The 23,872-nt window shown below is 43.8% G+C and overlaps 1 protein-coding gene across 3 annotated transcripts in view; it reads right to left on the bottom strand.

Annotated features, from left to right (window-relative positions):
• The window catches only part of Ext2 (exostosin glycosyltransferase 2), a 140,289-nt gene that overhangs the window by 100,043 nt on the left and 16,374 nt on the right, over positions 1 to 23,872 (bottom strand). For all 3 annotated transcript variants that reach the window (XM_074044650.1, XM_074044652.1, XM_074044651.1), the window contains exons 4-7: positions 19,654 to 19,770; positions 10,991 to 11,186; positions 8,704 to 8,843; positions 5,306 to 5,399 (exon numbers count right to left, since the gene is read on the bottom strand). In XM_074044650.1, coding sequence (XP_073900751.1) covers positions 5,306 to 5,399; positions 8,704 to 8,843; positions 10,991 to 11,186; positions 19,654 to 19,770 — 547 coding nt within the window. The remainder of the gene's footprint in view (positions 1 to 5,305; positions 5,400 to 8,703; positions 8,844 to 10,990; positions 11,187 to 19,653; positions 19,771 to 23,872) is intronic.

Raw genomic sequence — 23,872 nt, 5'->3', positions numbered from 1 at the left:
ACGTTACCCAGATTCTGTGTCTTCCACTTCAGCCCCTGACATGCTCGGACACTGGCAGCATCTCCCCAAATGGCTCTGAGTGCTTACCCTGTACCCTAAGATGACTATTAGCCCTGTGGGTGGGTCACAGATTCCTTATTATGGCTCCTGAACAAAACAGTTAGGGCTTCAATAAATCAACTAACTGGTTAATTAGCTCATAGGACAACAAAAGGCCAACTGATAAGTCAGTTACAACTATTATCCTCTAACTTAAGGAACTGTGTTTTAACTTACTCCCCAAAATAAAGCCTTCAGAAGCCTCCACCAGAATGCCCAAGGCCAGGCGTGCCAACACTGCTCACTGAGGCCTTCAGGAGTGTATACCAGAAACATTTTTTTTTATTGTGCTTGTCTTCAAAAACTGCAGTTTAATTACAACTCTCACTTACAGATCCAGCCTTACATTTAACTTTATGTAGCTGCTTCATTTGTACATCTAAAGTCATCAGGAGAATTTAATTTCTTTCCTTTATTAGCCAAAAAGTCTTTCTCCCTGGGTACAGCTGAAGTTCCAAGTCCAAATAAAGACTTTCATGAGTGAATACACCAGGCAGTGGCCTTCTGATCCCAGACTGGAAACTGCAAACTGTAGCTGCACTACCTTTCCCACCAAGGTCCCCGCTGTCCCCCAACATGTCTGCAGTCAATGCAGAAACTCAAACTCTAGCAAACTCCTGCTCTGTGCAGTTTCCGCTTCACCTGAACAAACTGGTCTCTAGAGAGTAGCAATGTCCCTGTGTAGAAACAGTGTGGCTTATGGCAGATAAGATTTTTTGGAAAGATTTAAACCCTAGGAAGAGAATGAGTCATTTAAAAGTGGATGGAGACCCCTGCTGGCTACAACTGTACATGCAGCTCCTTAAACTAGATCTGACGTTTCAGCAAGAGAATGAAACTCTGGTTCCTCTGGGTCTTGGTTCATCTGACCGGTCACCTATGGGTGCTGTCAACCACTAATGTAACTGGATTCCCCTAAAAAGTAACCTGTCTTACAAAAAGACCCAGCTACAACCTCCCTAAAGAGAACTCACTGAGATCTAAGAACTTTTCAGGATCCTGTACATTATGTTTTTAGTTACTCCTGCCAAGGTCAAGTTCAATTGATGGAAACAGCACGCAAAATGACAAGCAAATTTTGTTATAGAACAAAAGAACCCTTTCTCTGCTACAGCTTGGATGAATGTTCCCCAAAGGTCCACATGTAAAAGCTTGATCCTCAAGGTAGCAGTACTGGGAGGTACTATGGATCTTTAACAGGTAGAACCCAGTGAAAGGTATGCCCTCAGTGAGGGTTGTAAGACCCCAGACCGTTCCCTTCCCCACTCTCCAACTAGTGATGTAATCAATAGCTCCAACGTGTGCCCCATCCCACTACCACCCACCACCCTCATCAGAGGGCAAACCCATGGGCTGTCAGATCTTGAACTGGAACTCTCAAATTATAAGCTAACGAACCCTTTTCTCTGTAAGCTAGTTGCCTCAGGTATGTCTCTGCACTAACCCAAAGCTGACTAATACAATCTCCAATCTCAGAGATAGCACATTATCAATAGAACAGTGGCTCTCAGTCAAAGCAGTTTTGTCCCCTACCAAGAGGGTCCTTTGATTATACTTGCAGAGATTTTTAGTTGTCACAACTTGGGGGAGGGAAGAATGCTATTGGCAACTAGTAGCAGTTGAACCTAGTCATCCTTTACACCTACCTGGAAATCACTTCAACCAGTTCATCTCACATCTAGATGGGCTCAGTCTGGTTCGGAAAGTTGGGTTGGAAGAGAAAAGGGGCCATTTTGGGGATACAGAATACTTGGAAAAGGAAACAGATTGGTGGGGCATCAGTGGAGAGCTCTAGACAGTCATGGAGCAGCTCTGGGAAGCAGAAGAAAGAGCCAGAGAGGGAGTCAGAATGCCTCTCCACCTCCTCCTGTTAGTTGGCATGATGAGAGGTAGTCACCACCAGACTCGGTCAGCAGCTCTGGTGACCACAGGTGTTAAGGGGAGAAGAAATGACTGCTTGGCTAATCATGATACCAGGGAGAATAATATTCTTGCTAGGGACAAGCAGTTCACAGAGCTGTTACACAGCAGCATGGAATATAAGCGGTGATTTAGCCAACCCCTTCATTTCATAAATGAGAAAATGAAAGCCTTGGCAGCTTTGGTGACTTATGGTCATGCAATTAATAGGGACAGAGCCAGAGCTCAAATTCAAGTCTTCCAACTCCAAGTGTCTCTTTGAACCCAAAAAGCCTACAAGTACCCTGTTTTAAATACCCCACAATCATTCCATCTCAACCATCCTGTGATTCTGAGCGTGCTGCTGACAATATGCAGCCAGGCTGGCCTCAGGCCTCTGGCTCCCACCCCTGCTCCTGTGGAGAGCAGGACTCTGCTCCAAAAACCAAATGACCTCTTACTCAACCTGAGGCTGGTAGGGCAGAGCAGGAACTGCACAAAATGTGCTCATTTTACCTAGACCAGGATCTTGTAGAACCTGACATAGCATAGGATTCTATAGTTGTGCTATTAAAGGTGCGTGAAAAGAAACACAAACACACTGACTTGAAAGGGCATTTTCTTCCTCACAAGTTTCAAGAGCCACAGGTTTAGGATGAAAATCTACATCTCTAGATTGCTTCTTAGATTCACTAAAACCTGATGACATGGAAACTTACAGCCACCATGACTATGCTATGAGCTACAAAAACCCAGTGAGGAAGCTGAGGTCACCTGTGATTTGTTTTCCAGTGAGGACACCATAGTGTTTCACAGATGAAGTTTCTGAGAACCACTGATGGCAGATCCTTGCCCAAAGGCAGGGCTTGGCACCCAAGCCAGGCAACCCAAGAACCCATAGGCTAATAAGTACAAGAAAAAGCTCAGCGTCACTATAGATTGGATCTTAAGTGTCCTCCAAAGATCCATGCATGAAAGGCTTGATCCCCAGAGAAGCACTATAAGGTGATGGAACTTTTTCTTTCTTTTTTTTCTTTTGGCAGTACTGCAGTTTAAACTCAGGGCTTCATGCTTGCTTGGCAGGTGCTCTACCACTTGAGCCATGCCTCCTGCACTTTCTGCTGTGGTTATTTTGGAGACAGGGTCATAGGGTTTTTTGTTTTTTGTTTTTTTGTTTTGGGCTGCATTGGGGTTTGAACTCAGGGCCTCTCACTTGCTAGGGAGGGGAACTTACCGCTAGAGCCACTCTGCCAGCCCTTTTCTGTGATTTTTTTTTTTTTTTTTTTTGAGATAGGGTCCCACAAACTATTTGCCCAGGGATGGCTTCAAACCAAGATCCTCCTGATTTCTGCTAGGATTACAGGTGTGAGCTACCAGCACCTGGCTGGGGCATGGCATTTTGCCCAGGTCAGCCTGGAACAGAAATCCTCCTATTTTACATTTCCTGCCATAGCTGAGATAATAGGAGTGTACCACCATGCCCAGCTTTTCTCCATTGAGACTGGGTCTCACAAATTTGTCTAGGCTACCGACTGGGTCTCACAAATTTGTCTAGGCTACCCTGGAAACACAGTCCTCCAGATATCAGTCTCCCAACTAGCTTGGGATGACAGGCATGTACCACCACTTCCAGTTATTGGTTGAGATGGGGGTCTCTCAAACTTTTTGCCTGGGCTGACCTCAAACTGTGATCTTCCAGATTTCAGCCTCTCAAGTAGCTAGAATTACAGGCATGAACCATTGCATTGGTGCCAAATGGGAGATGATAGAATTTTTAAGAGTAGGACCTACTGGGAGGTTCTAATGGATTGTGAGACTCCCAATCCAGTCCTCTTCCTCTCTTTCATTTGGCAACTATAAAGCGAGCTGTTTTGCTCCACAATGTGCTCCCACAATGTTGTGATGCACCACCCCCCCACACAAGCAGAAGCCTAAAAGCTATGTGTTTGTGCAGTTATAGACTGGAGCCTCCAGAACAGTAAGCCAAAATAACCCTTTTCTCTTTAATGTTGATTATTTCAGGTACCTGTTATAGTGACAGACAGCTAGCTAACTAACACAAGTATAATAACACAGAGGGTAGACTGAACACATCCATTTTCACTCTCTTCTAAAACCCTAAAAAGACAATTAAAGGGAACTTTTACAAATCAAGGTACCAACATCCTATGAAAAAGAGAGGGGTGGGGGCAGGGGGGAGAAAGTGGTGGGGGCAGGGGGGAGAAATGAACCAAGCCTTGTATGCACATATGAATAATAAAAGAAAAATGAAAAAAAAAAAAAGAAAAAGAGAATGGGAGACAGACAGCAGTAACACAGTTTGGAAGCTAAAAAGCAGAGAGGACAGTTAACTGTCACTGCAGACTCAGGAGAGCTCAACCTGAATCAGCTTAGGGAAGCCCGAGTCACACTGCCAAACCCAAGGGGTAAAGGTAGGGCAAAGAGCAAGAGGGCACATTGATGATACAATTACCCAGACCATCTTCTCATCCCATCTGCCCTCACCCAGACAGAAGCCTGCAGCCTATTCTCTCCTCTGGGCAAAGTTCAACAGAGATTCCCTGCCAGAGGGATGCATGCTAAGAAGCTCCAGTCTCTTCCCCTGCTCATCTCCTGCATAGATAATTTTGATAAACATTAAAACTTTTTAAAAATCCATTAAGAAAAGAAACAAAAACACAGTACCAATTTTGGGATCATCTTTTAAATTTCTTTAATTTGCCTAACATTTAAGCCCAGTTACATTTCTTTTGAGAGAAAGAAAGAAAAGACAGCCTAACTGGACATGCAGTGGAGTTCTTCAGGCAGGCAGAGAGCCACGCTGGGAGGGGCATGAGAAAGTGGAGAGAGGTCTGAAGAAGGAGGCAGGAAAAGGGAAAACGTACATGGGAACAGGACAGACACTTTGGTACAAAGGCTATCTGAACTAGGAACCAGGCCCACATACATAGCATCTTCATGGTCTGCCTGAAATGGCCCACTTTCGCTAGCTGTCTTAGTCAATATCACTTGCTGTGACTTTGAACCTGCCAAAGGCTTCTGTTTTGTACCCTGAAGACCCTGCTCCAGGAAGACCTTAATGGCAGCAGACATCCCTCTGCGGAGTTTGTAAATTTCCAGTCGCTATTATTTCCAGCCTTACTTGGTACAATTCGCCTTGCTTTCCCTTCATTGAAGTTTGGTTAGCCAATCCAATGGGAAATGAACCCCACTCACTCACTTGGCCCTATGCCCAAGCAGTTGAGACCACTGCAGCATCCCCATGCCACTTCTCAACAGAGCTGCTTAGACTTGGCCTCTTTCTTACCTGTCTCTGCATCTCTTCAATCTGTCTTTGCGGGATGCTCTGCAAAATACTGAACACATCGGACATCTTTTCTTCTGGGACAACCACAGATGCTCTGAAGACAACAGCAAAACAATTTGTACTGTGTGGCCTTCACATCCAGCACTTACACATACAGTCTTGTTTCACTCTCACAAGCAGAGTCGACACCCCAAAGTTCCTTGAGCCCCGCCTCCCATCCATAGAGTGTTCTCTCTCCTTCCCCTTCTCATGGCTGACCTTCTCAAAGGAGTTTTCTCAGCAGCTCCAATTTCTCACCTCCCACTCCCACTCCATCTGCCTTCATTTAGTGGTGCATTCTACATGCTTGGCCCTGCCTCAAGACCTTTGCATGTGAAACTCCACCTGCCTGTCACACTTATTTTTTTTCTTATTAGTACCGAAGTTTGAACTCAGGGCCTTGCACTTCCTAGGCCAGTGTTCTACCAGTTGAGCCACACCCCAAGTCCTGACACACTCTTCTTCACTCTTCTCTAGACTATCTGAATTAACAATTACATTCTTCCTTTACCTGTCTATACAAATTCATTCATTTATCTGTCATTTCTTATAGAAGCCCTATTACATGCTAAGCACTGGTGAGACAACACAGAAGAGATCAGATGAGGAAGGCAGGGAGCAGGCCATGAGAATGCTGAAAAGGGCGCTAGAGGTTGTGAAAGGCCCTGAGGAGGCAGCACGCTGGGCATATTCCAGGAATAGAAGGGAGGCCTCCAAGACTACAGCAGAATAAACATGACAGAGAACAACAAGAGCCAAGAAGAAATGGGAGAGAGGGTCACAGCAAGGCACAGAGAACTTGGAGGACATAGAAGGACACAGAGATGGAAAGTCACTAGCAGGTTTCAGGCAAAGGCATGACAAGCTCTGAACAGGCTCCCATAGGACCACATGATCTAAAATGTCAGAACAAACCACAGGAAGCAGGTGCAGGAGCAGAAGAGGCTGGAGAGCCCCGCAGAGGCAGGCCAGAGCTGATGACCACAGGAGGAACTGCTGAAAGCCATAGAAGGCCCAGCCACAGGATGTGCTCTCAGATTAAGTATGTGGAGTAAAAGGAGATTCATTGATAACTCTTTTTGAAGGACAATTAGCAGAGTTTGTAATTATGCTTGAATAAATTAATTCATTACAATCTAACCCCCACTTCCACCCACTAGGTTAGTCCACTAGAATGGACACTGTGCCTGGCTCCATTTACCAGTGCACCCTGAGCAGCTGGAATGTTGCCTAGCACAGTCAGCTCTTGATGGTCATTTGTCAAATAAGGAAGTAGTTTCTACTACGCAGATAGGAAAAGCAAGATTCGAAAGAGATGGTCATTTGCCATGACCACAAAGCTAGCCATGAACCAAGTTGGTTATCCAAACCTAGACCTTCTAACTTCAAATTCAAGGTCCTCCCACCACTTATCCATAATAATGTATACATGCAGACCTTGATCCTCATAGAAGTATCCTCTGATCCCCAACCTGGAGTCATCACTTCTGTGAAGTTCTCACCTATCCCACTGTCTTCTCACTCTTTTCCTAGCAGGCCAGCCAGCCAGGGCTGTGTTGCATTGCATCATGGTATTTAGTAACTGCTGGTTTACTGTTCTCCCTTCCATCACTAAACCTTCTTGGAGGAAAGATTTGACCCTGTTCATTTTCTTAACCCCATGCCTGACACTGCCTGCCAAATAAAAGGTGCTCAATAATGCTTTCTAGGGGGATAAAGATTGGAAGTGGCTCGTTGCTTCTCTAAGGTACAAAGAATGATGTCATACTCTCCTCTTTTCTGAGCTTCCAAGGCCCAATGCATGCATCTGCTATGGCATTTCCCAAGAACGCCACACAAGCCTGTCAACACTAATCCAAAACTCCTAAATCCAAAATGATCCAAAATCTGAAGCTTTTTGAATACCAATGTAACACCATGAAACTGTTTCATACACAAAAACATTGCATAAAATTACCTTCAGGGTATGTGTATAAGATGTATATAATACAAATGAATTTCATATTTAGAATTGAGCCTCCTCCCTAAGATATCTCACTATGTGTACACAAATATTAAAAAAAAAAAATCAGAAACACTTCTGGGCCCCAGCACTTCAGATAAAGGATCCCTAGCCTTAATCATTGGTTTGTCTTCCTCTACTAGATTCTAGCCTCCTCAGAAGCAGAAATTCCGTAATATTCACAATAGGCTTTCCAACAAATGTGAGATGAATGAATGAATAAATTAGTGAATTAGTGCTATTTAGACTGTTCACATACCTGTAATCAGAGCTCGATAAAATATCAAAAAAGTTGAGGGAGAAGTAAGTAGTTAAGCACCTGGGACAAGGACAAGACAGAGAAGTATGTAGAAAAGGAATTAAGTTTCAACACCCTTCAACATCTAAAGCCCTGGGGACAAGAAACATGCAATGAGAGGTCTATGTCGTGAACATAATCAAGCAGAATCCACATCTGTCCCTCTGTCCCTCTGTCCTTGGGGATGTTTTCCTCGCCAGTGGCTCCCCGCTGCCAGCCAGTACAGTGTACAAATTTGACAGTCTCTGCAGCGTGGCTCTCGACCAGATCTACAAATACGGTTCCCTGGGAGCTTTAGAGTTCAGAATCCCCAGGGCAAGGTCAGGCATTTTTAATAGTCTCCTCTGCAGTCACAGTTGAAAACCACTGAGCTAGGCCAGGGGTTGGAAACTGCTTTGTGGAAAGGGCCAGATAGTAAAAATTTTAGGCTTTGTAAGCCACACAATCTCTGCGATTTCTCAACTCTGCACACATAACACATCAACAGCCAGAAAATACATCAATGAAGGGGCGTGGCTATATTTCCATAAATAGCCAGCCTACAAATTTGGTCCACTGGCCTCAGTTTGTGAACTGCTCTAAGCCAATGCACTAAGTCTTTCAATGGAAGATACAGCAAAATAGGCTAAAGTAGAACAGGCTCAGTGTCCTTTATCCAAAATGCTAGACCAAAAATATCTCAGATTTCAGATTATTTCAAATTTTGGAAAATCTGCATATGTATAATGAGATATCTTGCGGATGGGACTCAAGTCTTAACATGAAATTCAACTTATGTTTCATATATACCTTATACACATAACCTGAAAGTAATTCCTAGTGCACCAGCATTTGACTATGTCAAACAACGTGAGGTCAGGTGTGGAATTTTCCACTGTGGCATTATGACAGCACTCAAAGTTTCATATTTTGGAATATTTTTAATTTCAGATTTTTAGATTAATAATGATCAATATACAGTTCTCAAACCTAGGCATGCATTACAAATTATTTGAGAGGCCTTTTATTTCTAGTTCTGGCAAAAACCGCCAGCTAAAGTTACTAGACAGCAATACCCACCTCTTCCAGTCAAGAACCTCAGAGAATGGCAGAATGTAGGAGTCTGCAATGACAACTGGGATGCAGCCAGCCTGCAACACATCACTCAGCACCACTTGGCCCAGACGAGCTCCACGAAGGACCACACAGAAAGTAGCCTCCTGCAGGAACACAAGAGGGTGAGGGTTACAAACCAGCATGGCTGAGCCATGGACTTGAACCCCTGCAGACCAGGAAGTTCTCCTCCCCCTAAGGCTTAAAATCAAGCAATACCAAGGCATCTTTGGCAAAAATGCCAAAAACAACAGTTCATACCTATAAAACATGGAAAGCCTAACTGGTTGCCATACTTCCTATTTCTACTCTTCAGTGTCACCCCAATGCACCAGTTACAACTGACATCCAGTCAATTCAGATCCAGTGACATCAAAGCCTTCTCTGGACAGAAAACCATCAAGCTATGAGCTCCTGAAGACTGGTCTCTTTTCATTTCATTTTATTTTTATTTATTTAGTGCAGTGGCACTGGGGTTTGAACTCAGGGCCTCATGCTTGCTAGGCAGGTGTTTTACCACCAGCCTAAATGGTAGCCAATGGGATATTGTGCATGTCGTTTGATGAGGACATGAAATTTTTTTAATTGGCAGACTGGGGTTTGAACTCAGGGCCTCATGCTTGCTAGGCAGGCGCTCTTACCGCCTAAGCCACTCCACCAGTTCCTGGTTTCTTTTTAGTGCTAGTATACTATGGAAACACAGCATGGAACCTGGTCTGAACACTGCCCACAGCACTGATCTAAGCCCGCCTTATAACAGGAATATTTGGGCTCTTACGAGAACCCCAAGGGAAGGCTTCAAATCTCTTTCATCTTCCTACTCTCCATAACATCTAGCAGTGTCTACATATAGAAGACACTCATTTAAGGAATGCAGGGCCTTTGAAAAGATGTAAGGCATATGTGTTCTATCTAGAAACAAAAAATCTAGAGAAAGCAAGGTCTCAAGAAACTTACTAAACCTCTCAAACCCCATAATGTTGGGAAGGCTGGGGAAATGAAAGATGTACAGGGGAAAGCACCTGCCATGGGCAAGCCAAAGGAAGACCCTATTCTTTAATAGTCAGTTTCTCCCAGTTTTTGCCTCTTCAAGAGGAACAACAACAACAAAAAGATTTAAAAATAAAGCATGATTTAATCTCTCAAGTTAGAAAAAGAAGGCAGACATGGTGGCACACCTATAAGAGAAGACTGAAGGTTCAAGGCAGCCTGAGCTCATGGCAAAACCTTCTTAAAAACCATAAATAAATAAAGTTAGAGAAAAGGGAAGCTCAAGAAAAATATGGAGAAACATGATATCCCAAACTCCCCTGGTGATAAAGGAGAGAAACAGCGAGAGTGGAGGAGAGGATGAGGCATGGCGCCTGAGGTGCAGGTGGACAGCTCAGCCTGATGGAGGAGTTGTGTCCAGATGTGGACACACACGCTGATAACCACTTTTCCTGTCTAGACCAAGGTTACTATAAATACTCCTGCTCCCATCACCACTCTTATCAGTCAGACATTCTGGGGGAGAAGTGGCACTTCTTGAGAGAAAGTATTTTAACAATCTCAGTATGGGCTAGCTCTCTGGAGATTTTTAAAAAATCACACCAGCGCCTTCATATTTTTTCTCCTTCAACTAACTGTCTATGTTTTAAATATTTAAGTGAACAAAGCTCAAATTCTCCTTTCTTAGCCCCACCCCTATGGAATGTCAAAACTCCTGCCTATAAAACATCCCCAAAGGCTGCTTTGCCTTTGGTTATGGAGGTACTGGCACAGCCATGGTGCATGAAGGACACGCTCCTGGCAGGACATGCCAAAGGCGGCAAAACCACCAAAAACCAAACAATAAGAGCCACCCAAAACATCCCTCCACTCCCAGGGAAAGCTGACTGGTTTCGTGGGCTACCATGGCCCCAGCAATGCGAGCTGCCACTCTAAGGAGGAACATTTCCCTGGACTGGTCCATGAGTCTAGAGGTAAAAGCAAAGTACATATCTGCTTTGTCTACATGGCTCCTGGAAATCTACCAGATCTGTAGTTTTTAAGTATAGTGAGTATCTGGAAAGAGTATGAACTTTCATGGAACGAGCAGCTTTGCATGAACACCACATACCAGGTCCCCAAGCATGAAGGTGTACATAGCCCATAAAGAGCATTATTGCATTGTCTCCTCCCCTGGGTAATATTCCTAGCTGCATGTGGACAGTTACTCCTGCTGCTGGGATCAGTTTCACCCCTGGCAAGAGAGGTATTAAATGATACTCACCTGCAGCACCTGAGGGTAGTCAAAGACCTGGTGGTTGTGGCATCGCTTGCGGACAGAAAGGACCCCCTCGGAGAGATTGGTGCATTTGTCTAGGACCAACAATGACTCTCCATGTTTAGCCTGGAGGCCTTCTAGGTCCTCTCTGTACTCAGGATGCAGAGCCATCTGAGAGGACAGGAGGAAGTATCGTCGGGGACTACAAAGGAGAAGACAAGGTAACTGGCGTGTCAGTCAAGGTGAGACAAACAGTAATGCTGACTTATGGTAACAAATGTTTGCTTACCAGTGTTGACATCTACTGATTTTTAAAAATTATACTGTGTAGCATTACTGAATATTTAAAATATTATATACTGTGAAAAATAAGATATTTATTCATTTGCATTCTGAAATATTATATAATCATACAAAGTTTTATTTTGGAAAAGGTCTTAATATTGCAAATGGTATTCCTATGCTATGGAGAGGCTCTGAGAAGCAAGTTCCATCATCAAGGACACACAAACAGTTGCAGAAGAAAACTATCTTCATCGAAGCATGGAACCAGTTTCAACATGTGAGTGAGTAGCAAGGACACTTAAAAGAAAATGGAATGAAGAAGGAATTTCCAGGGGCCTAGTGCCATGTAGCTTTCCAGAAGGGACAGAAATGTGAACACAAAGCCAGACATGGTGGTACATGCCTGTGTCCCAGCTACTCAGGAGGCTGAGGCAAGAGGATCACTGAGCCCATGTGTTCAAGGCCAGTGTGGGAAACTATTATGGTTTAAATCTTAAATGCCTCCCAAAAGCTGGTATGTTGAAGGCTTGCTCCCAATGCAGCAGTGTGCAGAAGTGGGGCCTTTGAGAGGTTACTGGATCATGAGGACTCTGACCTCATCCATGGATTTATCCATTTATGGACTCATAACTGAATGAGCTATTGGGAGGTGGTGAAAACGTTAGGAGGTGGAGCCTATTTGGAGAAGGTAAGAGATTGAGGGAGTAGACCTTGAAGGGTATATTTTGACTCTGGCCCTTTATCTCTCTCTTTCTACTTCCAGGTCACAAGAGGTAAGCAGCTCTGCTCAGCCTCATAGTCCCACTGCCATGATGTTCTACCTCACCACCAGCCCCAAAGCAACTGGACCACCCATGAACAGAAGCCTCGGAAATGACAAGCCAAAATTAATCTCAGGTATTTTGTCCCAGTAGTGGAAAGCTAACACAGCAACATTGCAAGGCAGCATCGACCTCAAAAAAAAGAAAAAAATATGAACACAAAGTGCATAAGGCTGAAATCAAGAGGAAGATTTTAGGGAAACCAAATGGGAAATAGTTCCCTTCTGGAAAGCAAGACTCCCACAAGATAGACGGTACAAGGCACAGAGGCTCTGTAGGCTGAGGGACCACTAGGGATCACTCCCGAAGAGAAGTCTCATAAAGCAGGTTCCAGGAAGAAATGAAACACCTCAGACTGAGAGGTAGTACTCACTTAAATCCAGCTCAAAAACCAAACATGGGTAATTTATAAATCTCTCTCTCTCTCTCCCTTCCCCATTGTTCCCACCTTCCCTTCCTCACCGCCCCCCTCTCCTCACTCTCCCTCTTCCTCTTTCCCTCTCTCCTTTTGACTTTAATTTCTTTGACTTATTTACTTGGAGGATCTAGCTGGGCAGAACCTTTCCCACACCCCCATGGCTAAGAACAGTCACTCTGTAACTGCAGTGATTACCTCCTTTCCCAGAGCATGAAACTTCAGGTCAAAGCACATCAGCAATGAGTGAAGAAGGTGAATACTAACCTTTCAGCCAGAGCAGCTAAATAAACTCAAGAGAGCAAAGCAGAGTATCAATAGCCAGGTTTGCTTCTAACTCCTCAGCATGATTACTTTTGGTGATTTCTTTATTCAGCTAAACTAAGAGCAAAAGGTATTTTGCACATTACAGTTAGGATAGAAAGGGACCAGCAGACTCCTTAGTTACACTCCCTAAGAGAAACTAGCCACAGGAGGCCATTTAGTTTTAAACGAATGAAAATTAAATAAAATTTAAAATTCAGTTCTTCAGTCCTATCTGCCACATTTCCAGTTCTCAATAGCCACCAGAGAGCTGGTGGCTACCTGGCAGCACACACGCTGACCATCTCTTACACAGAAAGCTCTACTTGACAGGGCTGCCCTGGGTGGGTGAGCTCAGGAGGCCAGAGCAAGAGTAAGTGGAGATAACAACCCCACTAGGGAGATGGTTTGGATCAACTCTATAGACTTGTTCCTTTTTCTGCCCAAGTCTCTTCTAAATTACAATTTGCTGAGCAGTTATGCTGAATATTCACGGCCAAAAGTTATTCCTTCTAGACACTGACTCGGACTCTTGGATTCTCTTCCCAGCCCTATTCCCCAAGAAATCTTTCTCCAGTTGAAGTATCAGTTTTCAGAGGGAGGACTCAGTGATGGCAAGCGCACATGCTGGGAGCACTCCCAGCTCATCTCAAATTGGATACCATCTCTGCAACCAAACTTGTCTGTTTACACAATCAAACCCACAGACAAGTAGGAAAACCTCCTCAGCAATTAAAGCTTCAAGAATTAAAGGTTCAAGTGGTCAGTCTCTGAGGCAGGGAGTTTGTCACTATATATCAGAAAGCATTTCATCAAAACTATAGTGAAGTCATGCTTCCAGGGAGAGCCATCTGGTCTCTAAAGACCTTTCTATTCTTAAGATCCTGCTTCTATGGCAAATCTCATGGAGCACCAAAACCTGCTGGATGTTTCTGGAATCTATTTATGCAGATCTGTCAGTACAAAGCTGATGCTGTACAGTATCCAGAAAAAGACAGACATGGGCATCAAGGGCAGTGAAGAGGGTCCACGTAGGACAGCAGAGTCTCAGTATCCCAGAGGGCATTTCTGCATATTGAGGGTGGTCGGGGAGATGGTACACACAGAATGCTAAAGGTGAAGTGAGGCAAGAGCTTCTGCTTATGGGGAGGGTAGGGAAGCAGCCTGGTGCCAGGCATCAGATCCCAAGAGGGCAGAGGAAGCCTTCTACACTGTAGACATGGAGCAGATGTGACCACCAGCATGGGATGCAGGAGACCAAGTGCAGTTAGGAGGGCATGTGGGCAGCCAAAATAGTGCCAAGGAGGGCCACAAAGGGAGCTCAGGCTACAGAAGGAAGATGGCATCAGTACACTACCCCAGGGCTGGGACCGAGAGTTGTGAGGAGGGGTCTGTGCTGAGGCAAGGGCAAACTGCAGCAGCAGCAGCAGTGTAGGGGAGGTAGAGCCTGAGCAGGGTGAGGAGGGCGTCGTGCAGTGCCGGTGCAGTGGCAGCAACACTTGATTATATAGAAGAGGGTGGATCAAACATGTATAGACATTGAGGATCATGGGAGCCAGAGAAGGGAGCCACAAGAGAACCAGAATGCCTCTGCTGTGCTGCACAGGACTGGAGATATTGACATGAATGCGTGGGATTCAGTATGCATAGATACAGAGAAAGATCTATCTATACAGATTCAGAAGTAAATACAGATGTATGTGTGTACTTGAAGGAAATTAAGCAAAGATAGGCTCAGGTTAGATTTCACTATTAACAAAGTTCTGTAACACTCAGTTACCAGGACCACTACCACATCTCCCTCTCCAGCAGCGTGACAGCGCAGATGTGAGTAAGCAGTAGTCTGAATAGTTCCCTGTCCACATGTTGGCTCTCCCTGACCTGAAAGGTGGCTGATAAGAGTATGCCCATTTCAGTTTTAAGCTAACAAAATTTCCAGGTGAATTTGTTTTTCTTTCAAAGACTAAAACTACTAGCTGTGACTTTCATGTTTCCTCCCAGTGATGCTGATATCTAAGTTTAAGTAAAATCACACTGAGAACTTGAAATCTCCCCCAATGGTAATGGTTATAAACTCCCAATTGAGGTTCTTTTAGAAGGAAAATGACAAGAATTCTAGCCGGGGCCAAAAGAGCTGTGAGAAGAAGCTATCAATAGTAACCATCCTCAGCTTCTCATTGAAAAACTACTGAGAGAAATTTAAAGCAAAAATAAAACCAGGGCGCTTGCTACTTTGGGCAGTCCTTAGGAGATGTGGGAATTCCCTCAAAAAGCAAGTCTCACAAAGAGCAACAAACCCATCGTGTTGCTATGAGGCCCACCCTGCCTTCTCCCAAGTCCCTGAAGGGAGTGCAGAGCTGCAAGCCTGCTTTTACCTTTTGGTTATTATCCTTTGTTTTCGGAGGGCAGAAGAATGATCTTTGTAAAAGTAACACCACCGCTGCAGGGCCAAACTGCAAGCTGGCAAGGTAGTGTCAAGTAGATGCCTAAGTCACACTGCAGAAATCCATCCACTGGTCAGCAGAGGGGGTCATGTCCAGTGAGCCCTTACCTCTCATGGGTTACTCTAAAGATACAGTGTGGTATCTTACAAGATTACTGAACCAAAGAGCTTTAAAAACTAACTGGAACCTTGAGTGATCAAGTTAAGGATCTTAAATTCAGTGTAGTTATACACAAAAATTAGGGAGATCGAATTACTAGAAAAATACCACCAACATAACAGTTTAAATCTGTGAAACTAATTATTTAAAAACGATCTCCACTGTTCCAAATGGTTTGCTCTCCTTTGTTGTGTTTTCACCAAATCTCCCCTGAATTAAATCTAGAGGGAATTAAAGAGTCCTGAACCAACTGAAGAGAACTAGATTATGCTAGAGATTAGGTCATAATGAGAGTTTAGTTTGATGGTCTCAAGAAAAGAGTACCTAAGGCAGAAAGGCCCAGAGGCAATAGAGGGGCCTGATCTTCACCCACTCACTACCTCACCCAAGGTTTCTCAGCCACAGCAAGCTGACATTTGGACACAATCATTTATCACTGCAGCTGTCCTGTGCAGAAAAGTTAACAGGGTAGGCCTGCCTGCCATCTTTTGGCTGGCATCTGGGAACCTAGATTTGGAGAAGGTTCCCATTATCCCCAGAGCTAGTAAGAGAGGTTCACTGTGCCCAAAATGCGCAAACAAGATGGTTCATGCTGAACACGTGCCTCACTGCTGGGAGTCTGGAGTTTTGGTCTATGCCAGGAGAGACAGCCTGTGCTATCAGCTCCCAATACAACCCAGGCACACTGTCCTACCTGACAGCATTTCACATGTGTTGTCACAACTTGTCCTGTGTGACTCTGCTAGAAGAGGACACTGGGCAACCTGTGCTTGGTTTCTCTGGACACCATCCACACACTTCTTCCCTTTCCTGACTTTGCTTGGCCTTCTTTCACTGTGCTAAATCATGGCTGCTGGTCCCATGAGTCATCCTCGCAAATCCAGAAACTGACGGTGGCTTGGGACTCCTGAAATGCACCCTCTCCTCATGATAGTCAAAAATCTCTACATACTGCCAAATGTCCCCTGGGGGGCGATCCCTCCCTTCATCCTGTTGAAAACCACCAGCCCAGCCCAATAGTTGGCACAAACAGGCCTCCGATCAAGGTTCACTGTGAATAGAAGTGCACTGAATTGAATTAAATAATTTCCAGAACAAAGTCACAAAAAAAGACAAAGAAATGAGTAAAAAGTTATCTTTTATCACACAACTGATTTAAGTAAATGCTCACAGAAGCAGAAGCAGAGTTTTTCTACTTATTAGCTACTCATATTTCATGCAACATTAACGTGCCAAAACCTGAAATGCCCCAGAGAGCACCAACTGGCTCACGCCACTTGCTCTTTCTCAATTTATGAAAATCTAGCCTCAAAACAGGCTGTGGAACCATATCATTTTCTCCACTCTATGAGTCCTCTAGAAGAATTATTTTTTATTTGATGATAATCAAAAAAGTTAGTATAGGCATATTTTTGCTCACAATGATGATTTCTGATTAAAAAATTCAGTGTCTAAATGCCCTACAAAACTCAGGTTGAAATTTAATCCCCACTGTCCCCACTGTGAAGTAGAAAGAAGGCAGAAACTTAATTCGACTATGATATTTGGAGATGAGACCTCTGGGAGGTAATTACAGTTAAATGAGACCACAGAACAAGGCCCTAATCCAATGGGGCTGTGACTTTGTAAGAAGAGGAGAGACCTGAGCTGGACAGTCTGTTGCACCATGCCCTGCACCAGGTTGGCACTCTGCAGAGAATCCCCACAGAAAGAAGGACCTTACCAAATACAGCTGCTGATCTTGAATATCCCAGCTTTCAAAGCCATGAGCCAAATGAAGAACCTTCATTCTTTATTAATTACTAAGTCTGTGGTGCTCAGTTACAGCAACAGAAAATAAGTTTGTATTTAGTGGGATAATAAGAAGAGGGAAAGATTTAAAATATAAATCAACTATAGCAAAATGCAAAATAGTAGAACCTAGGTGGTGGGCAGACATTATGTTCACTATGAAATCTTCAAAACTTTACTATCTGCTTTGAAATTTTCATAATTAATGTTGGGGAACCATGCATCTACATCAGATGAAGATAAATGTCACAACATGCTACATAAAGGGAAGCTTCCTAGAGGTTCAAATAGAAAACAAGGCAGGGCAAAGCATACTACCACTCAATATCTAACTATCCAGACTTGCCAAACCCTATGAACCATATATTAACTCCACATGCACCTTAGAGAATAGAATTCCATTTCTAAGACACACCCTCACCTATCACATTAAATTATGCTAATATGCTATTAATTTTGTAGATGTAGATGTTATTATTTAATTTCTAAGTTTGTCTTAGTTTTGTAGTGGTATAAGCACAAGATATTTTGATTGCTTTTTAATTGCACTATTTAAATTACAGTATAATAAAAACAATTAATAAAAAGTGAGGGACCTTGAGTCCCTTAAAACCATTAAAACCTTGAAAAAAAAAATCACAAAGTTGGAAAAATCACATTACCTACTTTGGAACTTCCTGCAAAGCTAAGCAATCAAGCCAGTATGGTCCTGGCTTAAGGATAGACATAGAGACCACTATTAGAATTGAGAGACCAGAAATGAATCCATACATCTATAGCCAGTTTATTTTCAACAAGCGTACCAAGACCATTCAATGGGAGAATAATACTCTTCTCAGCAAGTGGTGCTAAAATAGCATTTTATTTTTGAAGTGATAAAAATGTTATCACTATACTGATGATAGTTGCACAACCTTGTGAATATACTAAAAATCATTGAATTGTATACTTTACAGCAGTGAATTTGGGCTGGACATGGTGACACACCTGTAGTCCCAGCACTCAAGAGGCAAAGGCAGCAAGATTCCAAATTCAAGGTCAGCCTGAGCTACATAGTAAGAATCTATCTCAAAAGTTCATTTTAAAAGTTGGACATAATGGTAACAGTGAATTTCTGATATATGAATTAATCTCAATTTAAAAATAACAAATTAAGTCAACTCTGAGAGTCCATTAAAGGGGAAAACAGCTAGGATGATGATCTTAGCCACAAGTGCATGAACCATTCTGTCCTTTGTACCTGCCTAAGGGTAAGGGAAAAAATGTGCTCAGAGAATGGTTCTAATGTTCTCCAAGTCAACCATTTCTTTGAGATCCATTTCTATGACCAAATAGTATGAATGGGTTCTTAAATATCAGCTAGTATGATATTTTTAGTGTTGTAATTTCAGATGCTGTCATATCTGAGTACTTTTCATGGGAGTAAAGAATGCTTTTATCATGTTTAAAGCTCACAGAGTCCTCAACATGAAACAGCACAATTTTTTTTTAAACAGACTACAGCAAAAATGTTAAACAAAAGGCCCACCACATTCATGCCCTTTTCACTTATTCCACACATTAAAATATGAGCCAACTATGTGCCAGACACACTGTGACAGTTAAAAAGCAGACCTGGCCTCTGCTTCATTGCACTGACAAATTCCAAAGTCCAAAGAAGACAAGCTTTCAGCAAGTCACGACGCCAGGGCACATAATGAATGTTACCCTAGGAGAATGGCAGCCTGTTATGGGAACATAATGCAGAGGAGCCAGTCCAGGTGAAGTAAGTGCGCCCCACACTGCCCCAAGTTGACACCTAAAGGATAAGCAGGACGTTAGACTGAAGATGAGCAGAAAGATTTCCAGGCAATGGAGAGTACATCTGCAGCCCAGAAAAACTGAGAGAGCAAAGCCTATTATAGGAACTGAAAGGAAGAAAAGTTCTCAGAGAAGGCTGGCAATGGGTACAGTGGTGAGATGACAGAGAACCTAGACAGACAGACATTTCAGGATAGTGCAGCTTTATCCTTCCAGCATAGTAAGGTCAACGGCCATGTTGGAGGGGAGCAAGACTAGAGGAAAGGACACCAAACGGGATGCCATTCAGCAGTCCAAGGGGAGATACCAGTGACCTGGCTTAGGGCAGAAGCAGAGGAGAGAGACCAGACAAATCTAAGAAATATCTCTGACACAGAGTAAATAGGACTTGTTATTTTAATGTAGGAAGTAAAGGAAAGGAATGAGTTATGGATGCCATAGGTTCCTGCTTGGAAAACCTGGTAGACAGTCCTGGGAGTTTACTGAGATAGAGATAGCTATAGGATAAAGATGGGATGGGGTGAGGTGGGATGGGCCAGACAACAACTCTGGCTGAAAATGATGCTCTGGTTGCTGAGATATCCACGTTCTGCCTCACCAGCATGGAGCAGAGTCTGTGAAGACACACAATCTGTGCTGAAGGCACCTTACCCTGGTCCTTTCTCTGGAAGAGTCACCTCAGCTGACAGTGGACTATAGACGGGGATGCTGACATCGTAGCCTTGCCGGTAAGTCCATGTAGAAAAGCCACCACCAGCCAACAGCGCCCTGAAAGCAAAGGATTTTATCAAACGATGAGAAACAAAGAAGGTCTTCATTCTGATAAACTCTGTAGAAAGGGAAGGAATGACTTAGTAATAATAACAGAGACGTTACCTAGTCACTCTTCTATAAAGACACTGTGCTAGGTGTTCACATTCACATCGCATCTCCCACACGTCAGCTCCATCCTGTCTGAATCACCAGCTTCCCACAGGGTTGTAAGGTCTTTTCTTTCCATTTTTAAAAACGTATCATAGCTTGGGGACACAATGAACAGTCCCTATCTCACTTACCTCCCTCCCCTCCAAAGTCATACTTCATCTTTAAACACATTCCCAGCAACAGGAATCATAGCAGGTCTGCACGGGAGAAGGCTGGGGCAGTCGTTTCCCTTCTTCTGCCTGGAATCTTAGGACACAATAGCATGGAAGGCAGAGGTGGCAGAAGGTATCAGCTCTCACATCGCATTTGCCTAGACTCTCCAATCCCTACTGCAAGCAGTCCTTCCTCTATTGCCCCAGAGCTCCACGTCAATCACACAGCCTCAGTCAGCTCACAGTGTCCATTCTAGCTACACAGGTATTAACCCAATTCCCTGTTCAGGAAGCAGAATACTGCACTGGACCTTTAGTGCCTCTCTTGCAGTTCGCTTGTACTAGCTTTCATTCTCCTTTATTAGAAAACAGTGACCACACTGTTTCAATTGGATCCAGCAAGTAGTACAGCAACACTTCATCAAAGAAAGGAAGCAGGTGTATATCACACCACCTTTCACTGTTATTCTGTCTGGGGGGCCCCAAGCCTACCGAAACCACTTTCTAGGGCAGTTTTGCCAGCTGTACAAAATGTCTGAACTGAGAAACCACATTTTTTGCAATACTGATTGCTACCAATCCCCTCCCTGCCCTGATGACAACCTACATTCCCTTCTTACATGACCAGTTTAAGTTCAAAGATTCTTAAACCACCCCTCTGGTTTAAGAGGGAAATCCCACTCTGTTTGTTTAAGCTTTAAGGAACCAAAAACTGGTGAGTGAGGTAATGTGAAGGCTAAAAACCTCTCCAGCTGCCAGTCTGCTCCTAGAATGTAATGACTATCCTTAGTACCAACATACGGTCTGATTTTTCCTGATTAGCATGCAGCACTGAATCCGTCCAACATGAACTTGGGCGGGTTCCATGGCCATGATGGCAAGCAGACTCCACATGGGCCCACAGCCTCTGCGCAGAGAAGCAGACGTGGATCCATTAGACAAGCACCAGACAGTGAAGGTAGGCCAGGACCGTGGGTAACTAGGGAATTACACCCCCGCCCTAGAGGAGAGGGGTGGGTGTATGTGGAAAACAAGGAAGCAGACATACAGCACATCAACATTTTCTGTTATTCTGTCCCTGCAGCCCTGACTCATTAATCTGCTCCAGGAGGTGAGGTGGATGTCCTGAAGCAGCAGCAGGAGAGCACATAGTCTAATGCACACCTTGTGTCACAGATCACACTCAGGCAATCTCCATCTGCAATCCCAGAAAGAGCCACAACTGCAGTTAGTCAAACTCGCCTCATACCACCCTGCTGCTGACACCCTTCAATGCGAGTCACGGCCTCTTCTGCAGAGCTTTCCCTAGCCTTGTAATAGAGAAAATATTGTAAGCACCCAAGCTTTACAGAACACATGTTTCACATTGACTGAAAAGTGAGTTTCTGAGCAGTGCATTCTGTTTTCCTATTATGGATCCCCAAATCAGAGATCACTTCCAAAGCTACAAGAGTAAATAGAAAACTTGTAGCCAAGAAGTATTAGTATGATGATCACAGTTGTGGTATCAGTGGAAGAGTTCTCCAGCATTTGTAGCACTTGCCAGGGCTTCCCGACGCCAGGACAGCTCCTCTGTTCTGAGCCTTCCTCCGCAGCCGCAAGCTCTCCAGCCTCCCCACTCTACCTCCTGCACGTTCCTCACAGTTCTCCTCCTGCTCCTGAGCAATCATGGTGCTGAGATGGTCAGCATGCAAGTTTATTCTTTGCTTTCCTTTAACCCACACACCTAATCGGGCCTGTGCACTCTTCAATATAAAGCTTACAACAAAACAAAACAAAAGCCAATTGATCCTACTGGTTACCTTATTTGCTTCCTGAGTCAAACATACTGTAAAAACATTATTTGTGAGTAAATTTGAACAAAGGCTAGATATTTGGTAACATTAAAGAGCCACTTTTGAGCTGGGTGTGGTAGCAAGTCTTTATGCCAGCACTTGGAAGGATGAGATAGGAGGATCACAAGTTTGAGACCAGCCAGGATACATAGTGAGACCCTGACTCAAAAATCAAAAATAAAAATAGGGCGGGGTGCAGTGGCTCTAGCCTATAATCCTAGGTACTTAGGCAGAGAGGAGATTGGGAGCATCAAGGTTCAAGGCCAGCCTAGGCAAAAAGTTCTTGAAATCCCATTTCAACCAATGGCTAGGCCCTGTGCACACCGTCTTCCCAAATATGGGGAAGCACAAACAGGACCACAGCTCAGGACAGCCCAGACATAAAGTGAGATCCTATCTCACAAATAACCAACACACAAAGGCCTGTCAGAGTGGCTCAAGTGGTACAGTGCCTGCCTAGAAGTGTGAAGCCAAGTTCAAACCCCAGTACCACCAATAAATAAATAAGATAAATGAATAAATAGAAAAAATTGTCAGTATTGTAGGTATAATAATATTATAGCTATGTTTTTAAGCCTTATCACACAGAGATTCACACAGAAATAGCTGTAGCTATAATGACACAACACCTTGGGATTGCTTCTAGATAATCTGGAAGGGGCAAGCAGAACAGATGAAACAAGACTGGCCTTGAGTTGATGATGAAGCTTAAGAGTAGGTTATGAGGTTCACTCACTGTACTGCCCACTCTTCTCTTGTGCAGGTCTGAAATTCTCCATAATGAGTTCAAATAAATAAAAGTATGCCCACATAAAGGCAGAACTCTGTAAGAGCTATGTGGAAAGAAAGGATAATGAAAGGATAATGAACAGAGCAAGAACACTGACACCATCAAAGGGTATATATGCTCCCACTTAAGTTAAAATGGGTGTGTGTATGTATGTTTGCGTCTAAGCCCACAGAAAACAGACTAGAAAAACAAAATATCCTAATAGCAAGTGCCTCTCAGGAAGGAGCAGATTGTTAAATTTTGTTCTTTATTCACTTACATGCTGTTCAACTCTTGTGCAGAAAAAGTACATGAGTATCATGTGTACAGTATTTGAAAATTGCAAGAGAAATAGAAACAGATTGAAGCAGCATGAAAGATACATTTGCTGAGCAGACGTTTCCCTTCCTTCATTGCATTTCCCCAAATAACTTAAGCAATCACACCCACGGCTTCAGACTTCAGGAGATCTTCAAGCAGCCTAATCTGGAGTCTGCTTTCTAATTTCCAAACAATCTGTCATCCAGCTCCTGTTAAAAGTATTCTACCCCCTCCCCAGAATCCAGGAGCAAGGACAAAGGAGAAGAAAAATTAACAAATCTACCACTCCTCACCCTACAGAAGGCCACAGGAAAGATTAAGGAGGGAGGACTGTGTGCTGAGCTGTTACTTGTTCCAGGAAGGCCTATAACCACTCACAAAAACACAGGCAGAAGAAAACCACCTCACCTTCCTGATCCTGACACCTTAGCACTATCAAGAACTCCAGTTGACACCTTCCTGTGAGAAATAAAACCCCATTTAACATGTGCACTTAATAAAAACAAAATCCATCCCCCTACAGATGCATACACTAAAATGTAAGCAAAAACTGCAACGTCCCAACGTAAGCCCTTCTGAAAAGATACACAGAACAGGAGGTAAAGACACTGCATTCCTTGTTAACAGCTCTTTTCCTTACCTTCTCCGTTCTCAAAATTATCTCCCTTACCCAGAACAACCAAGCCCATAAAGCAGTAGCCCATTCAGGAACAAACACACCTTCCCTGGGCGGAGGCCAATCAGGGATCACTCTTTGGGGCGGGGGGGGGGGGGGGGGGGGCCGGGATTCTACACCATTAGTGTGGCCACACTGCCCTCTGTCGTCCAAAGTGGTTTCTATACAAAATTGAGAGGCAGTCTTGCTGGGT

Source organism: Castor canadensis, chromosome 1 (genome assembly GCF_047511655.1).
Source record: "Castor canadensis chromosome 1, mCasCan1.hap1v2, whole genome shotgun sequence".
NCBI lineage: Eukaryota > Metazoa > Chordata > Mammalia > Rodentia > Castoridae > Castor > Castor canadensis.
Note: the sequence above shows the minus strand (reverse complement) of the source record. Positions and strands in the feature narration are given on the sequence as shown.